This window comes from Ceratina calcarata, unplaced genomic scaffold (assembly GCF_001652005.2).
Source record: "Ceratina calcarata isolate Rehan_Ccalc_2016 unplaced genomic scaffold, ASM165200v1 scaffold53, whole genome shotgun sequence".
NCBI lineage: Eukaryota > Metazoa > Arthropoda > Insecta > Hymenoptera > Apidae > Ceratina > Ceratina calcarata.
The window spans coordinates 774,959-789,211 of NW_017176451.1; the positions used below are offsets into that span (position 1 = coordinate 774,959).

The 14,253-nt window shown below is 38.3% G+C and overlaps 1 protein-coding gene across 5 annotated transcripts in view; it reads left to right on the forward strand.

Annotated features, from left to right (window-relative positions):
* tow (target of wingless) overlaps positions 1-14,253 on the forward strand; it is a 30,659-nt gene that overhangs the window by 4,167 nt on the left and 12,239 nt on the right. Inside the window, exon 1 of one of the 5 annotated variants that reach the window (XM_018030683.2) lies at positions 2,520-3,467. The exons of the other annotated variants lie outside the window; for them this stretch is intronic. Coding sequence (XP_017886172.1) covers positions 3,413-3,467 — 55 coding nt within the window. The 5' untranslated portion in view covers positions 2,520-3,412. Of the gene's footprint in view, positions 1-2,519; positions 3,468-14,253 lie in introns of those variants that run through there. 5 annotated transcript variants of the gene reach the window in all.

Below are 14,253 nucleotides of genomic sequence, written 5' to 3' on the forward strand. Positions count from 1 at the left end.
TTAAGTTCGCAAGAGTACGTTGGAAATGAATGCCAATATTGCATCTTGTCAACAAGATTAAGGTTGAAAACTTCGTGTATTTTAAACACAATTCTTTAGGTTTCATAAACTTCATTCTTATAGTTACGTAAGAAAAAAATACACAGAAAACAGAAGCAATTTCATGCCTTGGCGCCATCAACTGTCGATCATCGTTTGTTGTGATTCTATTTTTCATTTTTAACAAAAAAAAACAACTTCGTCATTCATAAATACGATAGAGACAAGTTCTTATAGACATTGTACGATAACGATCGACCATAAGTTATCGAGTTTTTAATTTGGAATTACCTTCCAGAACAAGTGGAACAGACAAACGTCCATATTTAGATTTCGCAGATACATCTCGAGGCTAAGTCGCAATACTTGTATAATTACACTGTCAGCACATTCTTGTTTCTATTTATCTTATCTATTCACCTAATGATCTAATGCATTGAGGTTCTTCTACGAAATCCATATCTTTGCATGTTGCTGACTCGAGTGGGATATTGAACTTCTATCCAAGATATCTTTTAAGTAGAATCGAAATGTCGATTCATCAGGATGTAAGCACGTTTCTTAAAAATTATGCAAGTTTAATGTTACCATTAGACTGATGTAATGGACTCTTTTATAATGAATTTCATCTTCGCGTTAGCACCATTATTACGTCGTTTAATTTAGTAGCAATCGTTGACTCATACTCCAAAGCTCGTAGAAGAATCAGTTTTTTTAGTTAAGATATGTGTATATAGTGTCGTAATTAATCGTTGAGATTATCTGTGTTCTGCTGACTGAATAAAACTTAACACAGACACTTCTGAAAAGGAAACATAATATTAATTGCAGCTGGCATTGCGATCGTATGCAAAAATATGTATTTCCTTGTATTATTCATTTGACCAAAGTTTTCAGAAATCACAAATTGTCTGAATCATTGATGTTTCATTCTTCCCGTTAAATTTGCTGATTGGAAAACGAATAATTGATCAGCGATTTTAAGTCCGGTTGTGATGAAAAAAGGCGCAGATAAAATGTTTCATTGAACTTGTTATCGTGACTAATAAACTTATATTAAAATTATAATACGAGCTGAATAAAGCGATAAATATGTGCCGTGTGTGTGACTACGCGTGCGCCAACGATTGATTTTGTTCTTAACGTGTATCAATGAGGTAGATTAGGCTCTGGGTTAGTTAGGTCACGCAAGAAAGGAGCGTAACCTTCTGAACAGTGAGTTGACATTCAACAACACTATTGAAACCGTTGACACCTCAACACTGTTGAACCGTTCTTTCGCACCACCTGTTGTATTTCAAAAAACTGCTGAGAACAGCCGGTTTGATAAAAACTGGATGAGTTTCATCACTAATTTTCTTCCTTTATAAACATTCGCTGTGTCTGTCCATTGTTGCAGTTATAATTCTATAAATTTTTATTATCGCGTGTTCAAACAGCGCACCGTTTATTTCGAGTCGTGTTTATCGCCCCAATTTTGCTAAGTAATAAATTATTAACGACGATTAAGTGGAGATGGATTTTCTAATTCGTGGAGTTGCGCGACCCAGATTCGTTGACTCTTGGTTTTCCTTTCGTCGTCCGCAGCTGATTCTTGCACGAGTTTATCCCGATTTATTTACTTGTCTTTCTTTTTACGTTGAGTTTAATAGTTCGCATACGCGTAACTGTAAAACTGGGCGCGTAATATTATGTACTGAAATAAAGGAAAGAAAGGAAAAAAATAAATCAGAGAACCGCACGCGTCTTGAAATCGCATGTCGGATCGTGGTTTGTTGTTTACCGGCTTCGACGTCTGCGAGCTAAATATAACACGCGATAATTCTGATATTTATATCATTACGATGGCTTCGCTTACGGTACTTTGAAACTCTGTTGATCAGTTTATACACGCACCCAAGATTATGCATTCCCGGTTATACATTTAAGAGTTGTTTTAAATAATAGTTAAATCGGATCTTCCAAGATTATTTATTAGCAGTGTAACTCTAAGAGTATCAATACTATGTGCCACGTACACGTAAAATTATATGGAAATATATTCTGTTACGTCGCGTCGTAACAACATTGCGCTAAATATAAGAATCAATATACTGTATTGAAATCTCCTTACGAGATAAAAATCGTGGATAAGAATGTACGTAAATACATTTCTTATCGGTTATTCTTCTTGTGGCATGCGCTACATTAATAACGCAGGTACTTATTACTGTTTAAATCCTTATTCTTTTCTTTCTATCTAGTTCTAATGCAAGTATGTTTCGCCAACGAAAATTCGTAAATATTTGTCATTGTTATTTACGGAATCAAATACATAGGTACAGAAACAATATATACATATGTTCGGGCTAATTTTATTATAAAGCTTGGTAAAAATGAATTTTGATGTTTCGTAAATATGAAAATACATATTCATTCAAGGATTCTTTAATAAAATCATGAAATAACAAGGTATTTCAGATAATGATTCTTATTGTTAGTGATTTACTAGTAAAATTAATCTGCAATGTTATCTCTGTCTTATAACGCGCGGCAAGAAACTATCTTATATCTTGAAACATGTACAAAACACATAGATATGAAGTATGCAAGAGAAGAAAACATCTAATTAATGATGATTATTCAACAATTAAAATTACAAATTCGAGATAATTATGTCACTGTGCGTGCGAAACGCGCCAATTTTCTGCTAACCGTGAAAACATTGCGCGCGCACTCCGCTGCCAATTAACACCGTAGCAGCAGCGGGAACTGCGGGAACGTGTGACGGTTGACGGCCGCGAAACTGCGTGTTGCGTGCAGACGGTGGTTCATTTCGTCTTCATTTGTATCTCGAGACGGAGTCGCCAGTGTACACGAGAGTTCAGTCCCCACGGAGTTTAGTCGTTGTTTCGTCAAAGTACGCTACAAACCGGCACGTCTTTACTTGGTAAACAAGACAAGTTCCAAGGCCCCGGGCCGATATTATCGCGCTCGGTAGTAGAGCAGCTGACGAGTTGCCTATGTGATCACTGTCCGCGCCTATAAAAGGGCCGCGCCTCTTTCACATCAGTGTCTGTCTCTCGTAGCAATTTCGTGTGCTAGCATCGTTCGTTTTTCGTTGAAAAACATTCTTCCCGATATCATACTCGGTATTTATATCCGATATTGTTTTATCGATCGTTGTTAATCGTACCACTATCGGATACGTGCGAACGTTACAAACATCGCAAAAGTGAGGTTAAGTAACCGGCGCGCCATAGAACTCAGTCAATCGGTGACAGTGAACGGTTTCTCTTCTGCGCCGAGTCATTGAAGCCGACATTTCCTATCGGTGGAAAGGCCCAGTTCCATCAGGACGTCGGATTTCGAGAACAAGCAGAAAGGAGCGAAGATGTGGCTGAAAGTGCTTCGGCAAAATATATCGCATCTTGCCCGCCGGGCGAAAGGTAAGGTCACGTTTTCTTGAAAATTAGCGGTCGGGTGTAGTTACAGGGACTCTGAGCTATTTATATGCTTTACAATCTTCGTTGGACGGTTACGCGATAGATTAAAATATCCGTTGTGAATATTTTACGATCGGTGATGAATGCAGTTTCGTGATCTAAGCAAACGTATCATCCACGTGCGAACCCCGCCACGGGTAATTCTATCTTTGAATTAGGATACATTCTAATTTAAGCTCGTCTCGTGTTTCGGAGTCTTTCACAGAAGAGAATTGTGGAATGCGCCGTGACGATATTGCAGCTGCGTGACTCACAGCTGCTTCAGCAGAACGTATCCGGCTTTTGCATTGTTTCAAGTTTATTAACCCCCACGAAAAAATTATGTAAAAAGTGCGATTTATATTTAGATTAATAGTTGCATGTGACTCACATTAATTACAAATAGCATTCACCACGATACGCGGCATACGCATTAAGTTTCAAGCTGCTGTGAGTTAGAAAATAGGAAGTTATACATGTTCATTATGCAGTTGAACTTTTGCTTCTTAATTGTAAAGATAATCATTCCAAATTTCATCGATATGGAATTTTTAATTGCAACTGCTATAAGAGACAGATTACCCTCTCTAAAAAAATTTGTTCATGCGGACGTGATCTTAGTCAGGTTATGCCTTTTCCCGCAACGCGACCTTGGAAACGAGATTCAAGGCAAATGTTCATTTCGGATAGTCCTTTAAATTAAATAAATCGAATTACCAATTCGTCATTAATTTGTAATACGTAGAGATTCACTTATCGGATTCATACTATATGTATATACATTGTCTTAGAATTTATTTGTGAACATTAATCATCTTTCTATATGCTGTCCCGTCAAATCTAATTTAATTCGTATAAAGTTTGACTATTTAAATTACTCATGGCTCCTATATCAATAAAAAGTCTTTGATTTGAACTCCTGGTTTTGGAAGTGTGCTGGAGATATACGTGTCACGTGCAACCGTGTATTAAAAGATACACGGAGTAAAACACGGGTAATATTAATTACATACGTATATACGCACTTTAGAGACACGTAAAATGAGGAGATTTATTTTCTGTGCTTTTCTGAGAGATTCAAAATAGTATAACACGTGACAGATGCATAGTGTGGGGAAACTTCTTCACTGATCGAGCTACTATTCCATCCTCCCAACATAATTTTGTTTGTACATATGAACATCACGTTCCCCTCTACGGCACAACCCGTGCGTCCTATCCAGCCAAGGAAGCTGAAGAAAAATGCGTATCTCGTGACTAAATAGAACGCAGTATTGCACACAATGGCGTAGGAGTTCAAAAAAGATTGTTGATTGCGGTTTAGCGCGCCTGCGCTCTTCTTGAAGCGCGTTTGAATAAAGCGGATTAAAACGCTTAAGATATTCATTTACTTTTCCGTATTATAAGCCAAACGACCATTTATGGTATTTATATTTTTCGTCAATACGATTATTGAAATAAGGAAATGCATTTGAAGTTTATTGAATCAGAGAGAAACAAGGATTTGCCCTAACACATCTTTTTATAATGTTATTCGCAATGGATTAGTAGGATGAGTAGATAGTTTATTTCAAGGACCATCATGATTTCAATAATATCTCGGCGAAAGGTCTAATTTTCATTCTCTTAGCATGGAAAGATAATTTTCGAAAAGATTACTTGTAATGGATCGTTGATTTTACTAATTGACGGTGACGTGTCGAACGCACAGGCGGCAAGGGGAGCGCGGAATAATTGCTTGTGACGCAGAGCGTTAGTAATGACTTTTAAAAAACACGGATAGTATGTGCGCAGATTGAGATTGTTGAAGAGCCAGGAGATAGGGAGCCAGGGTATTGTTTTCTGCGCGTAATTTTTGGAATAATAAGCGGCGTAGTTTAAAAAGTGCGCAACGTGAAGATAAGAACGATATATTCGACGTTATCTCGCTCTTATCGATTAATAAAAATCTTTATTACACATTAACTCCGCTTTATTTGGCACTCATTTCGACTGGCATTGTGGATAGGTTCTCGCGCGACGTGCAATTAAAGATGATTAATCAGTGTGATTAATCGCGTGCTCCCATGCAAACTCCGTAGCATGTAGTACTCTTGTTTGTAAGAATTTTAAGCCAATGAATATTGTCAAACTTGCAATCAACAAAACACCGCGCAATATTGTCAGAAATTTTCCGAGAGACTGATCAACTTAATAGCATCAATCATTTTCGTTCGTACAAAATAATTATTTATTTGCTTCGCCAATTGGGGAGGATACATAATAATACGAAAACAGATTTATTTTCGTTATTAGTTCGTATATAATAACAAGTCTAAAGGTTAATTCTGTAGATTATTTAGCAACTTTATCGTTGCTCTTACCACTCCACACTCATATTTATATGGTTAAAAATAGAGTATTCATTGTTGAAGATTGCAAAACGAATTATTTCAAGTTTTACGCCCACACCCGTGGGGTCACGTTTCTTTGGTCTCCCTGTATAAACTAAAATATCCGGCTATTCTTAGAACGCAGAGAAGCATTCGATCATAGTTTTCTTTTTTATTGGAGGCGCCGCGTGAATGTATTCGCGATATAAACTTTCCGACACGAGAACCGAGAACGGAATTCAAAGGTCGTTTTCCCCGTTTTATGATTCGTTTAAGGAACTCAGCTCGCAGACACGCCCACGCGAATCGTTCGTGAAACATTTCAGTACCGATGTAAGAACGCGAAATCGTAGCTCGTAAGTACAAGTTAGAGATTGTTGGAAAAATCGCGTTTACCGGCGCGGCGCTTCGGTATCATTTTCCATGGTGTCGTATAAATGCGGTCTCGCGCACGGCAGCGATACACGTTACATTATAACGGAATATAGAACGTTGTGACTAACAAACAGCACCAGAAACTACGACACCCAGACGATTTTACGACCTTGTGTAATATCGTGATGGGTATACAGTCAGAAGCTGTTACTAAAGCTCGCTCGACAGTCAGAGTCGGGCGACAACTTTGTTGTTAAGCACTAATGACAGATAGTCGAACGATTGCGAAAGGAGAAGTTAAATTAAACTAAATTGTCTGCGTACTTCATAGAAGGCTTTTCCATTTCGTTGTTGCGCAACTGAATTCTTTTTATGTACTTATTAAAGACAATTTCCAGTTGTGGAAAAATCCTTTGCTCGTCGATCGTCGAACTTAAGGAAACATGTCGCAAAAATTTCTCGCTATCCGTGGATAATAATACAGATTATTTGGTAGATGCGTATTTGTTTGCTTGTTGAACTCGTATTTACAACGAATGCTATATGCACACATTTATTATTTCAAGTGAATTTAACCGGATGATGGAAGAACGGTAAATTTCAATTTCGCTACCGCTCATTGTCATCGACGATAGGGTAGGAGTATGCACATAATTTTCAATTACGACCGAGCCGCTGAAGTGTTCTCCTTTCTTCAAGGACATGTCACGGACACGGAATAAGACATTTCTCTCTTTTACTGCTGCCGGCTCTCCTCGTCGCTCAGAGTCTAGGCTAGGCTATTACGTTTCCCCGTTGAAATCGTTTGGCGCCTTAATAGACATTGCGGAGACCAGCGTCACTCTTCTCTCGTTTGTTTTATTTGTGCAGGAAGAGAGCCTGCTATCATTCGTCATTTGAGTATAGATTTCCACGGAAACCAGTTACACCGCAGTAATTCGAACTCGCAACCTATATCCGTATGATACTACTCGATGGAATGGTGACGCGCCTCCTTTTCTTTACGTCGCGTGTCATGTTATAATTGTTATATCTTGCGTCGTTCTTTGTTGTCTGATGAACGATTCGTTGCTTCTTCTCTAAAGGTACGTACCTACTTGCATCATATCTGTTGTATTGTATTACTATTGCGTATCGTGCATGCGTGCGTTATACGTCGTTCTTCATAAGTTTTATCGTGTAGTGTAAAACATAAGATTATTTTTTGATGGACGTTAAGTACTTATGAAGGAAGGTGTATAATGATGCAATGTTTTCCCGTTCATAATAATACGCAACTGTGATACGATACGAGGGTATGGTACGAGTGAATACGCAACGTTGGTTCGCAGCAAGGAGGTCATAACTAGCGAACTAGACGTAAACGATATGTAGCTACCTGGTTCGAAATCATATAAATTTGTGAACGCGCTCAACAAACTCTGTTTATTTAAAAATTACAAGATTATGCAATCAATTGTGAAATATTGATAATACTACGAGATAATGCGTCTTTCAAATGGGATCCAGAGTGCATGATTGTAGCACGAGGTTTTGTATAGTAACAGCGATTTGGTTGCCACTCCACGAAGAGAACAGGTCACGCTAAAAACTTAAATATGAACGAGCAACATTCAACTCGAGTTTTGTAATTTTAACGTTGAATAATTTTTACTGAGGAAATTCATGGGTCTACGGCCTGGCCGGTCGAAAAGCAGGATGGCACGGTTTCGAAAATCGATAAGCAGCTACTTTTCTTTTTCGCATGAATCATGCGTCGGGTCGATTTTTTAACGTAACATTTGAATTATTTATGATTCGTGTCTGGCGAGCCTTATAAGAGACTGGCGATAATAATGTTCCGGAGGTTTTCGTGCGGACGACAAGTAATATACCGATGGATTCTTATCAATTCGCCCTAAAAACCATCGTTTCCCGACGGTGAGATAAAAAAGAAACGCAAGTCAGGGACAGATAGCGGTATTGGGGTCAATTTTAACCTCCTGAGATAAAGCTAAATTCTCGATTGCACGAGCATTATTTCTTACTTACGGTTATCGACCCATCTGGACATTAGTAATTTCTTTCTTATGTTTTTCTACTTCTGTTGAGTCAGGAGCGCGAGTAGTGTAGTGATTTGCTTTGTAGATAAGTATTGTTTTCATTTTTATTTCGCAATTCAATTTTGAAGACTTTACACGGATAAATTATAGTTTGGGTTTGGGTCAATGATTTCTAATTGTCATTTTTAATTGTTGCGCATTTGGTTAGTAACCGAGTTGCCAAAGTTTTACTATCACGCACTGGATTACTGACCTGGCCAACAGTTTCTTTTTTCGTACCTCGAAGAGTCACTGACCTTCGAATATACGGATGCTCGGACCATTTTCGTATCCTACAGTACATCATGTAAAACATCCACTTTGTTTTAATGCGATTGATTCGCCACTTTGCCGCGAGTCGTTCACATTAAAATTGCCGCTGCACGCTCGGTAAAATTGGATGCACGAGTCGAATCGAGAGCAATTTGAACTTACCTACCTCGTAGAAACAGCAGGTTTGGTACTCACTTATTTGGTCTATTTCAGTGGTAAGACATTAAAGCATCAAAACAATCTAAAAATAAGTATTCTAACAGTCATTGAGACGTGAATATGTATGTAAATGGGAATAAAAAATTAAATTTCTTTATAGCTTACGTCAATTGTAAATATGTAAATATAAAAAATTAATTTTTGCAACATAAATCGTAACATAAATTAAAATTGCAAACGCTTTAAATACCGCGATAGTATAAATCTAAAAATAAAAGTATTTCAACGTTTATTTAAGTGCTACTATTTTATGGCACCTCAGGGGCTTTCAAAGATATGATGTATACATTCATACATACATTCAAGTCCTAGTTCTCTCAGGACGTTTCATTCAATCCAAAAGAATTGCGTTGTATTTGCTACATTACTCCAAGTAGCGTTTTCGATTATTCTCTTCGATTTATTCCTTGGAGTCTGGGACTTCCAGGAGACTGTATACGTCTCTGATGGTTAGATACGTAATGATTCTACGATACAAACGTCATCGGGTGGTTGAGGTACGAGCACACACGCGTGTTCCAATCGAGGCCGAACCTCTGCTCACAATGGATAGAAAGTCCCGTCCTATATTTGGCTCCGTCTGCTGCCAAGACGCATTAACGGCAGACGTATAGGTACGAGGTGAATCAACTAGTGGTAGCGTACCCTATCACTGTTCGATTTTCTATCGCGTTTCTCGCGCTTGTCCATCAAGAATCGAATTTCATTGATATTTTTAGCGGTTGTACCTACAGCGTCTACGTGAACGAGTAAACAACGGTTAGTTATGTCGTCGATGTGTTTAACCAATTTACGACGATGTCGATTTACGTACATAAAATATCTTTTGGTACACACCGGCTATGTATATCGGTTTACCAAGGTACAAATACAACTGCGGACAACGCGCGGTACTCTCCTTTTCGTGTTTGGATAAACTTTTCAAACGGAATCTCATTGGATTGTATCACGACTTTCCGATATCATCGATCATTTCGCATGCCCGTTTTTAATCCCGCTTTTTCTTAATTACTTAGTCGACGATTGATTCCATTACATCAGTCTATTCGAAAATGATCTATCTGGAAAACTTATCCAGTTTCTCATATGTATAAATTTATCCAGTTTCTCATATGTATTCCAGATTAAAATAAACCAGCGTTATATCTGTTCATGGTATCTCCACCCACTACGTTCTATTTATAGGCTTTATCATATTGCGTATTGCCGTACTCGCGTAGGCAATATAATCTTACATTGTTTAAATATAATGTTGTACCGGTGCCGAGACCGAGGGTATTATTATTTAATTGCTGAATATATGAGATCTGTTTGTCGTAGCTCTTATTACGAACCGAGCATGAAATAAAACAGCAAACGCGACGATTATACGAAAAATTAAAGGAGACAAATATATACCGTTGAAGCGTCACGTGAAAAATTACTATTCGTCACGGGATCGAATGCGTTAACGGAGCGAGCCGAAGCGTTGAGTAATCGCATACCCAGTCAACGTGTTATTATTGGAATTCTGCGTTACGGATGGCGGAGACGCGCCGCGTGATCTGACCGAATGAAACGGTCTATTGTGGCTCGAAGTAGTAACGAGTCACGATGGTTAAATGATCGTTACATCGGCTCCGTGAGTATCGGGCCTGCGTTTGTCGCGTGTACCACATTAACACATGTGGAAGGTTGCAATCAACTGCGATGTTCGCCGCTATTTATCAATTACTGAAACGAGTCAGACTATGTTTAATAGAATATAATTATATCTTTTTTATTGAAACCGGTGGTGACTAATCGTAAGGAACTGACGGGCATTCTAATGTATTAATTTAACCTAAATTGTTGTGCTTGGGCATTTAAATTCTCAATGTTTCGTATATCTTTCGTAAGAAATAATAGAATGGCATGGATCCATCAAGCGAAGTGGAGAAATTCAATTTACGTGCGGTGCGGCACGCACGCACCTAGGCGTACGCATAATATGAGTACGCATTTATTAAGAGCGGTATGAACATATCGAATTATAGCGTAGAACACCACCTACACTGCTATGAATAATGCATGTACCGATAGCTACAGCGCGTTCAACTAGAAGCTTTTACCGGGATCGAAATATATTCTTGAGATCTACCAAGTGACCTGTCGCCGCAGAGGATTTACCTAACAGAAAAATTCAATTAGAGCCCTTCGCCTTTCCTTTCGCTACCATTCAAGTATCTTCCGAGCGAATTTAAAAGCACCCATCAAGATTCCCGTGGAGAGATCTGCCCGATTAGAGGAAGGGATCGATCATTCTGTTTGCGTCAGGGATTTCTAGTGTACTTAATGGAAATTACAGTAGCATCGAATCACGACGCGGTGGTAGACGAACAGATTTATCCTTTCGCGAATGATGACAGCTGTTTGACATTTGTATTCAAACTGGCAAGGAGGATCCGATAGGATGATCTTAAATATTTAGAGAATCGATCGTAACGCAAATAGGGTATTGAGTTATTAGCCCTTGTCTTCAAGAATTAAAAATCATAATTAAATGTTTCTCTTACATAATAAAATATAATTATATTTCGACAGCCCAGGTATTTTTCTTTGTAATATAATTATATTTTATCACAATTTATACATTATAAATGCATTGGTAAATCAAATACTTAGAGTAGAAATATCTGAGCAATCGAAATATAGTTATGTATTATTATGTAAGACAGGCATTATTTTATCTTTTCTATTTTTTTAAGGGGAAAGGACCGATCATTGTCTAGGGGTCAACAATTGTATGTGTTACCCTATTTCTGTATTGATCTTGCAGCTGCCGGCAGGAAGTTTCCGAATGGAAACTGCTTCTCTGGTATAAAGAATCTTGGGGAACCGTTTTACGTCCCTTTGAGACGGGCCAACCCTTCCCCATTATTCTTTCACTCTTTTCATTCTCAATTTGCGATTACTGATGCTCTTTGAAAAATGTATCTACGCCGATTTCGTTGATCACCATTGCGTAATTAAACATTGACTTGCAAAAATAACACAAGTTCGACAACTTATTTTTGGTGTTACCTTAACATTTCGAATTTTTGTAATAGGACAATTTGTATTATAAAAATGATTTCGTATATTTTGAAACACTATGGGAAAATGGTGTTCGAGAAGAATTATTCGTAAGAATTATGTAATCGTTGGGTATATCGCGTGCACCTGTGGACATCGTAAAAACGTACGTACTCTTATACTACCTACAGCTTGGGATAAATATTTAAATCAGCCGAGATCACTGGAAGCGCAAGGCTCCGGTCTCTTTCCCCTTTTATTTTTATCGGCGGCCTTGGCAATTCTGTCCCTGCTCGCGGGTCCAAGGTGAATGCGTCGGGTTTACGCTCGCTCGCTCTTCTCATCCGTGTTTCTATATTACGTTGCTCATTCGTGAACAACGATCGTCTTCCGGCAATATTCCCCCTTTGCTTCGCTTCGTGTCGACGCGTAGTTCCCATTTCATAATCAGCTCGATTATTTCTTCATGGTCTAGTCTCCAGTCTGAAGCCCTATCAATGTTCAGACCGAGAAGCGATTATCTATTTCACGATATGTAGGCGTGAGTATGGTTCGATTATGTTTATCCTGTTCCTTTCATGATTTTCGCCGTATGAAACTTTTCTAACGGAGGATTATCTGCGCTGGGGCTCTTAAAATGTAGTTTCCGCTCGTCAATTTGCGGGTAATGCGTTCTTAAGCCTCAGCAAGGTCGCTGCGAGAATCACATGCCATAGTTAATCTCAGACTTTTGTTCCCATCGAACATTCGATATTCTTTTTAGCCAGTCTAGTTTTTAATCATTCATAGGCAGTTATGCTTTTATCATTGATGGAAATTGTTGAATTATTTACACAACTAGTATAACAAAAATGAATCTTCACTTATAAGAAGACGTAGTTCTGTCGAATTTTTTTTACAAGGCAATTCTAAAGGCCTTGGTCATAAATTACACTATTCTTAAAAAGGATCAGTTTTCTAAGATAAGGCCCGAAACTGTTTTAAGGGGAGGTAAACTCTTGTCCGTTGGCTTCACTTCGAGTGCGTTAGTTGGCGAGTATAGACGCCCTACCGAGCCGAGTTAAAAAATAAAATATTTTTCAAAGTATAAAAGATTTGCTTTTATTAATTCCCATTAACCAATAGAAATATTCGCGTTCCTTCGGAAAAAGTGGCACACGACACCTCAACGCCGATATAGTACAATTTTACATATTCATCTGAGATTCAATGACTGCTACAGTACATGAAAACTTGTTTCACTATAAAACGAACTTTCCCGCTCTTTGAGGTTTCTGTTTGATAGATTTCGGCGAAAGCATTGACCCAGTCAAAACGGATCGGGTACAGGGGGCCAATGGAATAGCGGGTGCATATTGCATCGAAGGTGAACTAATTATATCGCAGTTAATTACGCCTCTAGCAGGTTACGCGCAACGTTTATCATGCATCAGCGAGCCTGGCCCGACCTGGAGTCGCTCAAAGCGGTGCTTTTCATCGGTGTTATATTATTAATAATCTTGTTAGTCCTTTCCCATATCCAGCATGGAAAGAATCGTTGTCGTTTACTTTTTTCGTTCTTCCCTTTTCTCCATTTTTTGCCTCTGCTCTGAATCGTTTTGCGCTCCCTTCTTGATGAAGGAACGGCAATTCGCAATTCAATGCTCGTTTTACTTTGCAATTAGACCACGGAAAATAGAATTCTCGAGGGCGATGACTGGTGAATCAAAGGGAATTCCGGCGAAGATGATCCCACCGTAAACTCAATTATTCTCGCAACAATGAACCTTTTTCTCTGAGTCCGTTCATCGATCGCTTATTAAATATTATTGTCTGCTAGAAAAAAGGCATTATAAGATTTTAATTAAACTTAAGAGTCGATAATTGTTCTCGGTATGTGAAGAACGCTATTAATAAAGGATAAGATAGTAGAACAAGATTTCCTTATGTATCAAATAACGTTATTTTCCTTTTCAAACCTTTTGCGAACGTGATTTATCAAACGATTCTGAAAAAAACTCTTGAGCTTTCTTCGTTATCACCACTTATCTCTTACGCTGTTTTGCTGGTCTTCTTTTTTACATCGGCTACCATTACACGAAAAATGACGCTTATCTCATATTGCTAGATTAGCCGGTTGATCGATTAATTCTCTTGGCAAATATTCAGTCTTGATTATCGGCACTGTCGACGATTTCGCGAAATTTATGTATCCCGGAAGTTTGTTGATTTCCTGTGATAATTTAATAGTCTTCTCTTTTGTCAAAGCGATCGCCTCCGTGAGAGAAAGAATCCTTTAAGTTTGCACAACGGATTACAGATTAAATAGATCTCTCATCCAATATCGTACCTATAATCCAATTTGTTAATCTTTAGCCGTGATCGTACACTTGTCATTTCAAGATAACAGTTTCAGTA